We start from the raw sequence: 17,729 nt of genomic DNA on the forward strand, positions 1-17,729 counted from the left end.
TTTACTGAAATAAATTAATAATAATAATAATATAAAATATTATTAATATAAAAACAATAATATAAAAAATAAAACTTTTTATTTCAGCTAGTGTAATTTCTCATTTTAATGGAGTTTACCATAATGTTCTAAAATAACTAAAACTAAAATAAAATTAATAAAAATATAAAAACATATTTTTAAAAAAGAAAGAAAAGAAAAACTACTAAAAATAAAACAAACACAACAACTTTACCTAAAATTAAAATGAAAAAAAAAAAAACTATTAATTAACTATTAATAAAAATATTAATAAAAACAAATAGTGTCTTGATGATAATAAAATAAGAGTTGGAGTCATATTTCCTTTATTCTTGTGTAGTTTTGTTGGTTTTTCAGGACATTTCCGCATTAATATCCACCTAATTGCATGAGCTTCTGCCAAATTATGGATGAATCTGTTTGGACACAAAAGCTTTGACATCAACAATAAAAAATGTGGAAGTGCTTTTTACTTCCTTTTAAAAGTGATAATTCTTTTTATTTTGCTGTCCTAAATATGGACCATTATATGGTTGGTTGCATTTTATTATAAGCATTTAGCATCCTTTTTCTCCTGCTGTCTGTGAGCCATTAGAGCAGTTTAAAATCATTATAGTTTGTGTTACAGTACTTACTGAAGTTTATGGGACTGAACTGTTGCACCGACTAGTGGAGAACATTTGCGATAGATATTTCTGACAGAGAATTAAATAGTGTTGACTTCATCTTTTTTTAATAAATGTTAGCATATACACAGAATGAGGTTTAATGACAGTGAGGTTTTTGTGCTTATTGTAAGCAATGGAATGCACCAAAACATGAAAACGATTAAGCAGCTGTCTGCGTGAATGGCAGTAAATCCCTGTGAAGTAAACTGTTTCTCTGTCCCTCGGTTCTCCTCACATTTATTGGCAGTAAAGGTCATACTTCAGTCTGGCTCCAATATTTGTTCCAGCTAGTTTGGCTTGGAAAAGCTCATCCATCTGTTTGCTCTGGGCATCAGAAAAATGATTCTTCCAGTCGCCCACCTCACCTGAAGACAAAACAAGATCACAAAGTAATCCTTCAATGTAAATGATGTAAAGAAGAGATTTTTAATTTCAACGCAGTAGTGTTTCATGCTACTAGCTACATACTGCGAAGTTTCTGGATTGGCAGCTGTATTTAAAGGAATATTTCACACACACACAAAGAAAATTGTCATCATTTAATTACCCTTAAGTTGTTTCAAACCTTTTTGAAAGTTTCTTTTTTTTTCCTGCTGAACTTAAAGGAAGATATTTTGAAGAATGTGGGTATCTGAACAGTTGCTTTTTTAACTATGCCTTTAAATGTGGATTTGAATCCAAAAATGTGATGATTGACCGATAACCATGGCAACGGATCAGACAAAAATATCTGATACCTTATGTCAGAATAGATCTGTGCATTGTCTTGAGTGAAAATGCATACTTTTTTGAGACTATAAATTTTATATTTTTATTTCAGCAGCTGATTTTGCAATATTAACAATTTTTGTAATTTGTAAAAATAACTGCTATGTGAAAAAAAAAATTAGGTCATTTATCTTTAAATGATCAAATTATGGAAGCCCATTTCCACCACTGTAAAAATAAAGGTAATTATGAATTTTTATCATGCAAATGACTTTACATCTCGCAATTGTGACTTTTTCTGAGAATTGTGACATAAACTCAGAATTCTGACTTTTTTTCCCTTCAGAATTGTGAGATGTAAACACGGAATTGCAAGTTATAAAGTGAAAATTGTGAGAGATAAAGTCTCACAAGCTCACAATTCTAAGAAAAATGGCAAACATTACCCTTTTTTATTTTCTGCTCATTGGCAAAAACAGGCTTCCATAAAATGTGTGTGTGTGTGTTTATATATATTACAGATATACACTGTATATTGAGATATTAGTTTTACATAAAAATATAAAAAGAGAGATCTACGTTGATTTTTTTAATAGTTCTTCACTTGTATGTAAAGAATGCTGCAACTGAGGAATTTAAGGATAAACATCTGAGTTGATTTGATCTGAGATCCATCATGACGTCATTTACCTTTCCTGAAGAAGATGCTGCCGAAATTGCCATGAGATTTCTGTGAGTTTTCCACCATGGCGCTGAACGTACTTTCTCCAGCGATGCTGCTGACCTGCTCATTGGTCAGTGGAAGACTGAAGAACTCTGAGATTTTCTTAACACCTTCTGGCAGGTTCTGCATGGACAGCAGAAAAGTCTCAGATGTTTCAAACTCAAACAGCTCTTTGCTCCACAGCAGATTAAAAAGTCAACATGAAGTCAGATTTGAGTTGATTTACTTTTCAATACACAGCTAATAATGGTTGTGTTATTTTATCATTGCACATTGTTCTAAAGTCTTCAAAATCTTTGATAAATATTTGTTTCTCTCAGAAACACATCACATTATGGAAGTAAAATGGGTTTAATGCAGTTTCACATTGACTTTTAAGAGCAGCGGTCAATGAACACGAGGCAGTGATGTTGCAAACACAAGACGTGCAGGTTGTTCTACCTGTTTCAGTTCCTCATATGTCACGATCATCACGTTTGGGTCGTCTAGACGTTTCTCCCAGGCGAGAGCGTGATCAAAATAAGAGCCCCAGGCAACTTAAGAGGAAACATTAATATGTTTAGTCCTACACAACATTCTTTCAGCGGTTAACTTTCATTATTCAGTGTTTCCCCACCTTCACCAGCCATGAAGTCTGAGAAGAACTTGTCCCACGGCTCAGCGCTGGGCAGAACCGGGTTTTTGTTCATGAAATGATAGTATGAGACAAGTGTGTCTTTCGGGTTTCTGAACACCACCAGAATCTGAAAATAGACAATGTAGAAGATGAAGAGAATTAGATGAGACAGAATAGAATGTTCTGCTCTAATCATCTTTATTCCCAGTATATGTTATTTAATTTTCTTTTTGCATGTAACTTTTGAACCAAAAGGCACAGAATTGTAATTCACCTGATGCATCATGCATTTTGAAAGAATTTGTCATACAAAGTAAAATCTTTAGCTACACTGGCTTACATCCAACATGACCAACTTGTCAAATGGAGGTTTATTGCTCATCAAGTCTGCATATAATTTGATCAATAATACACAAAAACAACAATACTGTGAAATATTATTACAATTTAAAATAGCTGTTTTCTATATGAATATCTGTTAAAATGCAATTTATTTCTGTGATCAAAGCTGTATTTTCAGCATCATTCCATCACTTCAGTGTCACATGATCCTTCAGAAATCATTCTAATATACTGATTTGTTGCTCAAGAAACATTTCTGATTATTATGAAAACAGTCGTGCTGCCCAATGTTTTTGTGGAAACAGTGATACATTTTATTTTTCATGATCCTTTGATGAACAAAAAGTACAAAATAACAGCATTTATTTGAAATATAAATATTTGTAACATTATAAATGTCTTTACTGACACTTTTGATCACTATAATGCACCCTTGCAGAATAAAAGCATTAATTTCTTAACAAAAAACATCATACTGACCCAAAACTATGTTCTCTAACAGTGAATGTGAATGTCATTGGTGTGTTTGACACCATGTATAGTTGGTATCTAGTGTCATGTGACCTCTCCAGTGTGGTTCAAAGTGCACTCATTATTACTGACCTTTGGTTTCTTGGTAAAGAAAGAGGAAGGGATGTTGTCAGGGTGCAGATGAGTTCCCAGAAGCCTCCGTGGGGGCATTTCAGCCAGTTTCTGTAAGACAAACAGCGTGAAACTATAACATTACACTGATGTTTTTGTATGTTCTGGGTAAACATTTCCAGATTTGTACATTGCTTGTGCAGTTACTGACCTCTTGAACATCTGGAGGTAAAAACTCAACCAGAGGAGGCCTTTCAGGTGGTTTCTCATTTTTCCCAGTGGAAGCATTCACGATTTTACGCAAGACTGCCACCATCCAGTTAAACCCTGTTAGAGATCAGTTACAAACAGATTTAGGATGTAGTTGGGAGAAGGAGGGAGTTAACCTCAGTGAGAGATGGGTCATTCAACCAGAGGTCCCCAGCTCAAATTTTTGATTTTGCTAATATTTTTTTCTGAAGAAAGACAGACATGTACAGTTAGGAAAGCCAAAATACATTGAGACATTGACATTGAGCATAACTTGCTCATTATTACGTAAGAATCATAAATGTGTGTCATGCATTGAAGAGAATCAGGCTACATGAGGTTGTTTGTTTAAGGAATGAAAGATTTGGATTTGTGTTAAAGGCTAAATGTGAATCTTTGCATTAAGGTGAGACACTGCAGGTGAATAGAGTAAAAAAACAACAACAACTGATAGTTATCGCCTTACTTATCCAGCTGATTGATTGCAGACATTTTTTGTATTTCAAGTTTTCTTAAATGTTAGGTTTATATATGCAAATAAGTCATTATTTAACAAATTAAGTGCTAATTTGCATAAATCTCTAGTACAAAAATCTAAACATTGGATGATTGTTTATTTTTTTGCATATTAGAGTCAAAATATTTTACAGAGAGGGAATCTCGTTTTTGTCATTCCAAAATTCAGAAAATGCTTAGAACGGACAGAAAACTATTTTCACAATTATTTTCACAATTTTGGGGGGAATAAAATATTGTATATAATCAATCATATTATACATGAACAAATCCCTCTGTAAAAACATTCAGGATACAGACAGGAATAGAATTGTAAAGTTTGGTGAGTGTAAGAGGCACAGTGTAGGAGAAACAACTAATTTAGAGAAAAAAGCCTTTAAAAATATGCATTGTAATTTAAATCTATTGACACAAATAGATCAAGTGTTAACAGTGTCTTTAGGATGTTTTCTTTCCTCTAGTCTGAAAAAAACACTTTACGAAAAACCAAAAAGCCCAAAATATCAAACTCGACAGGTGCATGAAAAACAGTGCTTTTGCCTGCAGTGTCTCCCCTAAAAGTTTCATTCATGAAACATAAGCAGAATGAAAGTATAAAACCGTTCTTAAGTACTCAGAATTCTCACGTTAAAGTCATTGCAACATTTGTCTTTGTACAATCATTTTTTTGATGTAATTTTAATGCCAGTTGTTCATAAAAAAAGTTCTTAAATATGTCTAATTCAGTTCCACAACTTTAGTGCAAATTGTTGGTGAAATTACGTAAATTTTCACTTTCAGTCCAATGTGATAATTTTCAGTGTAAATGTTTTGTAAAAAACAAGTATTGTGCAAATTCAGTCAGATGCACCAGTTCACACCCGTGTTTGAGTTTCATGAATGCACAGAATTGCTTCACTCTTCAGTGTGCAGGATTACAGCTGAGGTGTGTTGTCATTGAAAATAACTTGCGTATCGCTATTACGTAAAAATGATTGCTGAGAAACAGGTTACATGAGGTTGTTTGTTTAAGGAATGAAAGATCCGAATTTGTGTTAAAGGCAATATGTGAATATTTAATAACTAATTTAGAGCCGTTAAGTCTTTGCAACAAGATTTCATTCATGAAACACAAGCAGAATGAAAGTATGAATGCTTTCTTATGCACTGAAATTCTCACTTAAATTAAGGCAGCAGCTATTTGCAAGTGTGAATAGCGATACAGGCTATACACTAAGTGCAAATAGCTATGTTACACTATGTTAAAATAGCAGGATTTTCTGCTATTTATACTACTTGTTGCATATAGTGGCAATTATCTGCACCTCAGTATTGCAATACATTATAAAACAGTATGCAATAATAACTTATTGAGTGTAAATTTTAATTTTAACTCAAATTATTAAATGGATGCCACCTTATTGGGACAAAAGCCCTCCCTACACCTACCCTAATCCTACTTGATACTTTATTTTCAACTTTTTGATTATTTCCTTCATTTTAAAAAATAAATGCTTTTCTGATGTGATTTGAAATTTGAAAAGGGAGAAAGTTCGCCAAAAGGCAGATTCGAACCCGGGTCGATCGCATCAAAAGGAGTATGACACACACTTTACCATCTGTGTGACTAAAGCTGATGGTTCACAACTGTCTTTTGTAATGTTGACTAGTCCAATCACACATTGGTGGGCGGAGTTAGTGTAAATTGCCTCTGCCATAAGGTGTAAATTAAATAAAAAAATGTAATTAATTGCAACCATTCTGTGCGGCAAGTTTTTGATAAAATAGGCCTTAAATTATTTCATCTAATTCAATTCCACAATATTTGGTGTACATTTTTTGAAAAACCACATGACGTAAATTGTCACATTTAGTCCGATGCGATAATTTTCAGTGTAAATGGTTTGTAAAAAACAATTCTTATGTAAATTTGCTTGGGTGCACCAATTTACACCAGTGTTTGAGTTACTGAATACACAGAATTGCTTCACTCTTCAGTGTCCAGGATTACAGCTGCTGTTGATATTGAGCATAACTTGCTCATTATTACGTAAGATTCATAAACATGTGTTGTGCATTGAAGAGAATCAGGTTACGTGAGGTTGTTTGTTTAAGGAGTGAAAGATCTGGATTTGTGTTAAAGGCAATATGTGAATCTTTAATATCTAGGTTAGAGCTGTTATTAAGTCTTTGAAACAAGGTTTCATTTATGAAACACAAGCAGAATGAATGCCTTCTTAAATTCTCATGATAAATTCATTACAAGAATTGTCTTTGTAAAATCATTCTGTGACAATTTTAATGTAAATCGTTCATAAGACAGTTCTTAAATTACTGAGTTTGTAAAACCGCATTATGTAAATGGTCACTTTCAATGCAATGTTATAATTTTCAGTGTAAATGGTTTGTAAAAAAACAATTCTTATGTAAATTCACTTGGGCACACCAATTTAGACCAGTGTGTGAGTTTCATGAATGCACAGAATTGCTTCACTCTTCAGTGTCCAGTATTGCAGCTGCATGAGTCAGTTGTGCAGGAATGAATGAATGAATGAATGAATGAATGCATTTATATAGCGCTTTATTGTGTATTGCTGTACACCCAAAGCGCTTTACAATCATGTGGGGGGGTCTCTCCTCAACCACCACCAGTGTGCAGCATCCACTTGGATGATGCGACGGCAGCCACAGGACAACGGCGCCAGTGCGCTCACCACACACCAGCTACAGGTGGAGAGGAGAGAGAGTCATAGAGCCAATCAAGTGTATGGAAGGAAGGTTTACAAGAGAAATTCCCTCAAGCAAACTGTGAAAAACCTGACAAAAGAAGGCTATGGACATGTAACCTGACTCCACCGATCAAACTTCTCTACATGCACGTCTTACAGAAACAAACGTAAACCTGTTTCGTTTTACTCACCACATTTAGGGTATGCCACCAGGATAAGGTCATCCTCTCTGGCCTCCAGGTCTTTTAACTTGTCCATGGTCTCTGGAGGGCTTAGGATCGTGGAGTACAGGATTCCCTCTCGCTTATAAAGCTTGTCTTCATCCTTCATCTTCGCCGCCTTCTCCATCTTAGACTTCATTTCACTCATAGGTGGTGTTTGGCTCATGTTGGCAGTGGATTCTTGTCCCGGTGAGGATCAGATTTTCAGAAACACACACACACACACACAGAGTATTTATGCTGTGGTTCAGGAAGGAGAACGCTGTAGATCCGCCCACAGGCATGGCTCGCGTGAGAAATATATATTTCCGCCGTCCGAGGGGCCCCGAGTCAACATAAGGGCTCGGTGTCTGTCTGACTGATTATTGTGTGCGAGACACGCACAACATGACTACAGCAGCTAGCTTTCTTGAAAAGCTGGTTTTGGCAGAGGTGAAAGGTAAAATGTAATCTGTAGTCAGTTCATGTAGCTCAGCTGCTGAAAAGACACTAAACTCACTCAATGTGAAGCAGTGTAGAAATACTTTTCTCTTTAGCGTTATAAGATCTTATTCTTGTCTTTAATGGCTTTATTTTTATATGTACAACTATACTGTAAAAAATAGTATTCAAGGTTGTAAATAAAACAATGATTGCTAGAATACATTTTAGAAGAAAATACTTAAACATTTCTCGTTTAATTCAGTGTTTTACTTGCCATGTCTTTTGTAATTGTTTATAAAACAAAAATAATACTCGTTTCACAGTGAAAATTGAATTTTTTTTTTTCAGTGTAAAAATTAAAGGAATGCTTATGATTTATCCAAAAAGGAATATTTGCTGACATTTTATGCATCCTCAGGCAATGCTAGATGTAGGAAATGTAGGATTCCTTCACTTGCTCACCAATGGATGTAAATGGGTGCCGTCAGAATGAGAGTCCAAACAGCTGATGAAAACATCACAATAATCCACAACTAATCCACACCACTCCTGTCCATCAGTTAACATCTTGTGAAGACAAAAGCTGTGTGTTTCTTAAAAAAAATCCATCAATAAGATGATTTTAATTTCAAACTGCTGCTTCAAGCTAAATATGAGTGAAAAAGTGGTCTGGTCTGAATCAGGAGAGAAATCTGCACAGATCAAGCACCGTATACAAGCCAAAACAGCTCTAAACAAATATGTTGGTGGATTTTGATGTGAGAGACAACAGAAGATGGACTTTTCACTGGAGGAAGCGTGGATTACTGACTCATATTTTAGCTGGAAGCAACTTTTTGAAGTTAAAAACGTCTTGATGGATTTATTTCAGAGGATCCATGCATTTCTCCACATCTGATGAAGGTTTTATTGGGGTTTTTTTTTCATGAAGACTTGAAGTTTTTGTTATAAATCTTCTCTGTGGAGCCGCTTGCTACTTTCTGGTCTGTGATGCTTATCATAATAGTTTACTAACCTGTATAAAAGCTCTGCACGATCCAGTTTGATATACCAGTATGTGTATTCTTTAAACTCTTTTACGCTAATCATTGAGTGAATCTCATGAAAATATGGCCAGGTTGTATTTCATTCAAAAGGAACATTAAAAATATGTTTTGCATTGTGTTTAATCTCTTTAAATATCAAAAGCTAGTTCCATAATGGCATCGTCCTGCAGGAAGTGACATCGTTTTGGAGGGAAAACAGTACAAATATTAGTAGGTATTAGGGATGGATTGGATCTGTTCTGTGGCGTTTGTTTTGTGTCCAATTTAATCATATTACACAAATCAGTTATGCTGCTCTCTCTGAACTTCAGTGCTTTATTTCCTGTTGGTTTTCTTGTCACTCTGTAAATAGCCAAGTTTCTGAGCTTGTAACACAAAGCGTATTAATTCTGATCAAGTTTCAGAGTTCAGCAGTTTGTTTGGATGTGTGTGATGCTTGTATGTTTTTCATTATCACTTGTTTTGAAATCTGGATTAAATTGCTCCTGAGTTGTAATGCCATCTTTTATGAGTGCAACATTATCATATCAGTTTTTAGCAGTGCAAGCATGAGCTCAGCAATTTCAGTCCAATGGGCATGTCATGATTTGTGTAGCGATCTGCAGATATGAATTTTGAGTCATTTGCTTTCAGTGCAGGTGCAGTTGAATCATTTGACATCTGTAGAGGGCGTTGTCTTTAAAAACGGCTGACATTATAAATAGCCACGTTGCATGGAAAGACAATCTTGATTTCTTTATTTTTCTTTGACATCCGTAAGGGACATCAGGACTCGTTTGTGTTTTCACCTGTTGGAGAGACACTACATGTTGTGTCTCTTGTTCAACTCGCTGTTTAAAATAGTACACACACAACAGTGTTCGCACATGGACTTCTTTTACTTGTCGCATGAACTCAACACACGCAGGTATAGAGGACACATGCGCAGTAATGTGTGGGGGTGTCCTGGGCTAAACCCTTCACTGCATGTACTACACTACAGATGAATTATTTAATAATAACAATGTTGTGAGAAATATCTTTTTATTTATGTTACAACAAAAATTGCATGTAAATGTTATTGTTACAAAGGAGGCTCCCATACCGCCTCCTCCGGACCACCAGAGGGAACGTCACCTGAATATTAGCCCGTTTCCATTCGGACTCCATTTCCCATCTTCCCTCATACCTGGGACTGATCACTCATCCACACCTGCACCTCATTTACACACACATATAAGCCACACACACACAGAGGCTGTGTCCAAATTCAGGGTCTGCATCCTTCGGAGTACTCATTTGAAGGATGTTACGTCACAGCGCCGCGACGAAGGCTGTCCAAATTCGTAGGATCCTTCAAATGCGGCCCACAAATACGTCCTCCTTTTCCCCGAATTGGAAGGATGGGTGTGGTGGATCCTTTCCCGTCCTACCTATCCCATAATTCTATTCGGCAGAGCGTAATGGCGGACGAAGCGAGCGGTAGCGGAGTGGGAGAGGAGTTTCTCTGACAAAACAAGCTAAAGTTTATGCTTCGGCTCAATGAATTTGTAGGAGAAATTAGTAGAATACCTAAAAACAAATAAAAATAGGCTATAATGGCTTACCTGGATGTGACTGTCTTGTAGTTTGATATAAAAAACTCTCTGACAACGAGCAAAGAAAGTATTTAATTTATTTAATTGCTTTATTTCTTCCAAAATAATTAAAATGAGGAGAATAACTCTTTGTTTGTCCATTTTCCCGCTTCTTGCTTGGCGCTGTCACGGTTGCTAGGCGACAGGATATGAGCAACGGGTAAGGGAGGGAACTGAAAGAAGGGTAGGCTGTCCAAATTCACAAACACCGACTTCCGGGTTTTGCGGACGTCGGCGGATCCCTCCTCCTTCAACCGGGTAGGAAGGATCCTAAGGAGGATGCAGACCCTGAATTTGGACACAGCCAGAGACTCTCTGTGAGGAGTTCAAGGTAATGATGACATTTGTGGATGAATCTGTTAAGATAATTAATCCTTTGAGGTTGTCTAAAGTAATTAAGGAAACTATAGGATCAATAGAAAGTGTCAAGAAGTTGAGGGATGGAAGACTAATCCTATATTGTAAGGAGAGTAAGCAACAAAAAGTGGCATTGAAAATAAAGTCGATTAGTGGACAAAAAGTGGTCTGCTCGATACCGGAAGAAAAGAAATGGGTCAAAGGAGTACTTACTGGTATTCCAACTGAAGTGACGGTAGAAAAGATCAAGAAAGGTCTAACTGGGGCGGCAGTGATTGAGGTTAAAAGACTGAAGTACATCAGAAATAATGAAAATGTTGATAGCCTTTCAGTAATGATTCACTTTGATGAAAATAAATTCATCCCAATGCCTTGAATTCTTAATTTTGTTTGGAAGAACAAGGGTATGTGGTGATTGGAAGAGATGGGAAACAGGGGAATGGTGGAGGGGTAGCAACATGTATAAACAATGTATTGGATACAGAAATGTTGAGGAGACTGCAGATCACGAGTTGGTGGTGACTGAAATCTGGGAAAGGATGTATAGTATAAAAATAATACATTTTTATAATCCTTGTGGGAAATTAAGTAAGAAGGTGTTGGAGAATATAAGAGGAAATAACAATAATAAAGTAGTTTGGTGCGGGGATTTCAACACACATAATGCCTTATGGGGGAGTAGCAAAAATGATTATAATGGGTTAAGAGTGGAAGAAATGCTAGATTGGGGTCAGTTGGTATGCATTAATGATGGAAGCATTACTCAATTAGATGTTTCCAATGGACGGCACTCAGCTTTAGATATTATTTTAGTATCTGATAGCTTAGCTGGTAAAAGTGTATGGAAGGTTATAAATCAAAGTACAATCGGAAGTGATCATTATCTTATATGGTCTCAAATAGGTGTGGAAATAACTCAAAGGTAGAGAGAAAACCAAGGTGGAAATTTAAGACTGCAAATTGGTCATGATTTGTGTCATCATAAAGTGGTAGATTATAATTAAATTTGCGTAGATTTTGAAGAAATAAGTAAAGAAGTTTGTGGAATTAAGAAGTACAGCAGAGGAAGTAATAGTAGGAACGCAGTACCATGGTGGAATGAACAGAGAAATTAAGAAAGCAAAGAAAATGTTACAGTTTAAGGATTATATTAACTATAAGAGAGCTCAAGCAATGGTGAGGAGGGTAATAAGAACACCAAAAAGAACATTACAATTCTGTAATAGAATAGGGGAAGAAATTGATATGATTTATGGGCTATGATCAGGAAGATGGGAGGCATACAGAGAAACTATAATATTCCGGTTTTAGTAAATGATGATAAAATTGCAGTTTCTGATAAAGATTAGGGTGAGATGCTAGCGGAAACATTTGTAATGGTACACGGTAGTATGAATATTTCGGATAGTATGAGGAAGCATAGGGAAGAGAAAGTGAGAGAAAACATTCACATATTTGAAAAAACATTGAGACTGGTAGTACGTTAGAATTAGACGTCCCCAGGTAAAGATGAAATTTGTTATGAGATGATTAAACATTTATCAGATGAATCTTTAGGTATGGTTTTAAATCTTTTTAACAAGATTTGGAAAACCGGGATCATGCCAGTGGATTGGAAGCACGGAGTAATTGTGCCGATTGCAAAATCAGGAAAAGATCATTCAAAGGCTAGTAATTCTAGACCTATAGCTTTGACATCCAACCTATGCAAGCTTATGGAACGGATGGTCATGAATAGATTAATATTTGTGATTGAGAGTAGGAATATTTTCTCAGCATATCAAAGTGGGTTTCGTAAGGGGCGTAGTACTATGGATTCTTTAGTTTATCTGGAAAACGAAATAAGAAGGGCTCAAATTAAGAAGGAGGTGTTAGTGGGACGTAGAAAAAGCTTATGATATGCTGTGGAAAGAGGGGTTATTAATGAAATTAGAAAGTTTGGGAATTAATGGAAGAATGTACAATTGGGTTTTAATTTTTTTGTTTGGAAGAACAATTCAAGTTAGAGTGGGGATGAAGTATTCTCAAATATATTCGATAGAGACTGGAACCCCGCAAGGAAGTGTAAGCAGCCCTGTTTAACCTGATGATAAATTATATTATTTTCAGTATAAAGAGTGGAGTAGGTAGATCACTAATGCAGACGATGGAGCACTATGGAAAAGAGCATGGAATATTTCACTTGTGGAGAGCAAAGTGCAGTAAATGAGGTAGAGAGCTGGGCTAAGATATGGGGATTTCTACTTTTCTGTGGTGAAAACTAAAGTAGTTTGTTTTCGAATAAGAATAATAACCCGAAATTAAACATTAAGATGTATGGTCATCAGTTGGAGCAAGTGAAGGTTGTCAGATTCCTGGGTATGTGGATGGATTCAATATTAAATTTTGGAATACATATACAGAAATGAATTAACTCTGGTTGTGTTCGGGTCAAATTGCCCTGAATTTTTTTTTCTTTTTCCTGAAAATACTAGTTAACGTTATCGCATTGGACTCAAACTTACTGACTTTGCGCACATAGGGTACAAGTACTTCTCATAAATTTTTTTAGAATTTTCGTAATTTTTTGTGGGTTTTATTTCACCTAGTCACACTCGTTGTGTTCCCGGTCAAAAATGACCGGACTCCAAACAACTGCTTATAAATCTGTCATTATGCTATATTATCACTAAATATTGGATTCAATCTTTTTGTCAACTTGTTTTCTTTCATTTAGGACTGGTTTTGTGTTTCTATTTGCTTCTGATTAATCGTAAGCCTCATTTATCTGAGAGTAGGTACCTCATTTTTTGAGTGAATTTTTTTTTTTTTATGAATAATTTTCACAATATTAAACAAAAAATTAAAAAAAATTGCACTGTTTCTCACACTAGTGTACTTTAATGTTTAATCAGGAAGTTTGCTTTTAAATGCTTTTATTTTGTACAAAATTGCAAAAAGTCACACTCGTGGTGTTCCCGGTCAAAAATGACCGGACTCCAAACAACTGCTTATAAATCTGTCAATATGCTATATTATCACAAAATATTGGATTCAATCTTTTTGTCAACTTGTTTTCTTTCATTTAGGACTGGTTTTGTGTTTCTATTTGCATCCGATTAATCGTAGGCCTCATTTATCTGAAAGTAGGCACCTCATTTTTTGAGTGAAAAAAGCATTTTTTATGAATAATTTTCACAATATGAGAGAAAAAATTATGAAAATTTGCACTGTTTCTCACACTAGTGTACTTTAATGTTTAATCAAGAAGTTTGCTTTTAAATGCTTTTATTTTGTACAAAATTGCACAAAGTAACACTTGTCAAAAATTGCCGGCCATTGAAAGTGAATGGGGAAGAATGAAAGAAACAACTAGTGTTCAGGAGCATGTTGTGCTTGCAAACAAAGACCTTGGACCATTGCATGTGTGGATGCATTTATACTCAAGCTATCACACACACACATGCGCACACACGCACGCGCACACACACACACACACACACCCATCCATCCATGCATACAAACTATTTTATTACACCTATTTCATCCTACCCTGAACTGCATGCAATATCCTTTTATGAATAAAAAAGGATCTCTCTCTCTCTCTCTCACACACACACACACACACACACACACACATGCTCAGACTGCCTTGTCTTTAGCCTGCATTGACTTCAAAAATAATCTTTTCTTTCACCACATATTCTAGACTACGGAGCCCCTTAGAGCTCATGGTGGTGGAAAGATTTCGGGGTGGGTGAAAAAAATTTGGGGTGGGAGGAAAAAATATTTTTCAAATCTTTTGCGTTCTCTCGCAAAGATGTTTGCGTTCTCTCGCAAAGATGTTTGCGTTCTCTCGCAAAACTTTGTGTTCTCTCGCAAAGATGTTTGCTTTCTCTCGCAAAGATGTTTGCTTTCTCTCGCAAAGATGTTTGCGTTCTCTCGCAAAGATGTTTGCTTTCTCTCGCAAAACTTTGTGTTCTCTCGCAAAGATGTTTGCTTTCTCTCGCAAAGATGTTTGCGTTCTCTCGCAAAACTTTGTGTTCTCTCGCAAAGATGTTTGCTTTCTCTCGCAAAGATGTTTGCTTTCTCTCGCAAAGATGTTTGCGTTCTCTCGCAAAGATGTTTGCTTTCTCTCGCAAAACTTTGTGTTCTCTCGCAAAGATGTTTGCGTTCTCTCGCAAAAGTGTTTGCGTTCTCTCGCAAAGATGTTTGCGTTCTCTCGCAAAACTTTGCGTTCTCTTGCAAATATGTACGCAAAGACATCTTTGCGAGAGAATGCAAAGTTTTGCGAGGGAACGCAAAAGATTTGAAAAATATTTTTTCCTCCCACCCCGATTTTTTTTCACCCACCCCGAAATCTTTCCACCACCATGAGCTCTAAGCGGCTCCGTACTAGACAAAACATTATGACAATATGTTTAGAGGCTTTCGTGTTCTCTCAGAGTAAACAAAAGTTTACAATTAAATGCTAGGGCATACAAATGCCTCACAGTGCCTTGCTTGTCATTTACACGAGGAAGAGACAACTGAAGAAGAATTTTACAGTGACGATGCATTGCAAGATATATTGGAAGATAAAAATATCACTGGACAAGCTGAAAACCTTGCAACAACTGAAAAGAAGCAATCTTCTGATCTTGAGGACCCAGCTGAAGTTGATGTAACGTTCTGGTCGAAGGATGAAAAAAAAAAAGATTATTTTGAAGTCAATGCAGGCCAAAGACAAGGCAGTTTGAGCATTTGTGTGCATTGTGTGTGTGTGTGTGTGTGTGTGTGTGTGAGAGAGAGAGTTATAATATGAGATTCATAAAAGCATATTGCATACAGTTCAGGGTAGGATGAAATAGGTGTAATACAATAGTTTGTATGCATAGATGTGTGTGTGTGTGTGTGTGTGATAGCGTGAGTATACATGCACGCACTGGTCCAAGGCATTTATGTTTGCAAGCACAACATGCTCCTGAACACTAGTTGTTTCTTTCATTCTTCCCCATTCACTTTCAATGGCTGGCCCTTTTTGACAAGTGTTACTTTGTGCAATTTTGTACAAAATAAAAGCATTTAAAAGCAAACTTCTTGATTAAACATTAAAGCACACTAGTGTGAGAAACAGTGCAAATTTTCATAATTTTTTCTCCCATATTGTGAAAATTATTCATAAAAAATTATTTTTTCACTCAAAAAATGAGGTGCCTACTTTCAGATAAATGAGGCCTACGATTAATCGGATGCAAATAGAAACACAAAACCAGTCCTAAATGAAAGAAAACAAGTTGACAAAAAGATTGAATCCAATATTTGGTGATAATATAGCATATTGACAGATTTATAAGCAGTTGTTCGGAGTCCGGTCATTTTTGACCGGGAACACCACGAGTGTGACTTTTTGCAATTTTGTACAAAATAAAAGCATTTAAAAGCAAACTTCCTGATTAAACATTAAAGCACACTAGTGTGAGAAACAGTGCAAATTTTCATAATTTTTTCTCTCATATTGTGAAAATTATTCATAAAAAATTATTTTTTCACTCAAAAAATGAGGTGCCTACTTTCAGATAAATGAGGCCTACGATTAATCGGATGCAAATAGAAACACAAAACCAGTCCTAAATGAAAGAAAACAAGTTGACAAAAAGATTGAATCCAATATTTGGTGATAATATAGCATAATGGCAGATTTATAAGCAGTTGTTTGGAGTCCGGTCATTTTTGACCGGGAACACCACGAGTGTGACTTTTTGCAATTTTGTACAAAATAAAAGCATTTAAAAGCAAACTTCCTGATTAAACATTAAAGTACACTAGTGTGAGAAACAGTGCAAAATTTTATAATTTTTTGTTTAATATTGTGAAAATTATTCATAAAAAATGCTTTTTTCACTCAAAAAATTAGGTACCTACTCTCGGATAAATGAGGCCTACGATTAAACCGAAGCAAATAGAAACACAAAACCAGTCCTAAATGAAAGAAAACAAGTTGACAAAAAGATTGAATCCAATATTTGGTGATAATATAGCATAATGACAGATTTATAAGCAATTGTTTGGAGTCCGGTCATTTTTGACCGGTAACACAAAAGGCGTGACCGGAGTCCGAACACAACCAGAGGGTTAAAGTGTAAAAGAGGGATTAATGTATTAAGGTGTTTGTCAGGTGCTGATTGAGGAGCAAATTCACAATCATTGAAAAGAATATATGGTGCAGTAATAAGATCAAGTATAGATTATGGTAGTATAGTAAATTGTTAGGCGAACAAAACTCTGCTTAAAAAAGTTGAAGAAGTGCAATCACAGGCTCTGTGTATGTAGTGGAGCTTATAGAAACTCTCCAGTGAATGTGTTACAGGTAGAGATGGGAGAAATGCCCCTAGGACCCCGTAGGTTACAGTTGAGGATGAGTGTAAAGGGTCATTCAGAATATCATCCCTATATAAATCAAGCATACAATGGATTGAAGAAATACAACCAAATAATATTGTAATTTGTACAGATTCAATGTCTGTACTAACAAGTCTAGTGAGTGGAAAATCTGCAGCACGCCAAGATTTAATATATGAAGTATTACAGAACTTTAGACAATTAGGGATAATGGTATACTTCCTATGGGTACCGGCTCATATTGGGGCTAAGAGGGCTCTGAAGCATTCACATAGTGAAATTAATATAGCAATTAGCAAATCTGAAATCAAGAGAATAATTTCAATTGAAGTAAGAAAGATATGGGATAGTGGAACAAAAGGAAGGCAGGGGTGTGTAGGGGAAGAGAGAATAAGATGTGGGAGTAGGAAGAAAGATGTTATTATAATGAGATTGAGGATTGGACATTCAGCTTTAAATTTCAATTTACACAAAATAGGGAAGCATGAAACTGGCAGATGTGATAAATGTGGAAATCTAGAAACCGTAAAGCACATTCTTCTATGTGATGTGTATGAAAGAAAGAAATCAAA

The 17,729-nt window shown here is 35.7% G+C and overlaps 1 protein-coding gene across 1 annotated transcript; it reads right to left on the reverse strand.

Annotated features, from left to right (window-relative positions):
- Nucleotides 1-332: 332 nt before the first annotated feature.
- Nucleotides 333-7,692, reverse strand: LOC306857140 (sulfotransferase 6B1). The gene is made up of 7 exons (XM_079396871.1): nucleotides 7,326-7,692; nucleotides 3,873-3,988; nucleotides 3,683-3,772; nucleotides 2,738-2,864; nucleotides 2,563-2,657; nucleotides 2,088-2,244; nucleotides 333-1,054 (listed from the first exon to the last, which is right to left on the reverse strand). The coding sequence occupies exons 1-7, from the start codon at nucleotides 7,519-7,521 to the stop codon at nucleotides 927-929; spliced, it is 909 nt and encodes a 302-aa protein (XP_079252997.1). The 5' UTR covers nucleotides 7,522-7,692; the 3' UTR covers nucleotides 333-926.
- Between the last annotated feature and the right edge of the window lie 10,037 nt (nucleotides 7,693-17,729).

The sequence above is a fragment of the Barbus barbus genome (genome assembly GCF_936440315.1).
Source record: "Barbus barbus genome assembly, chromosome: 37".
NCBI classification, from domain to species: Eukaryota; Metazoa; Chordata; class Actinopteri; order Cypriniformes; family Cyprinidae; genus Barbus; species Barbus barbus.

Excerpts from the sequence above, each read along its gene's own strand:
- LOC306857140 (XM_079396871.1), bottom strand. The coding sequence starts at position 7,521 with ATGAGCCAAACACCACCTATGAGTGAAATGAAGTCTAAGATGGAGAAG. Across the intron at positions 2,865-3,682 it reads TCTTTACCAAGAAACCAAAG|ATTCTGGTGGTGTTCAGAAA; the intron begins GTCAGTAATAAT and ends GTCTATTTTCAG. Across the intron at positions 1,055-2,087 it reads CAGCATCTTCTTCAGGAAAG|GTGAGGTGGGCGACTGGAAG; the intron begins GTAAATGACGTC and ends TTTTGTCTTCAG.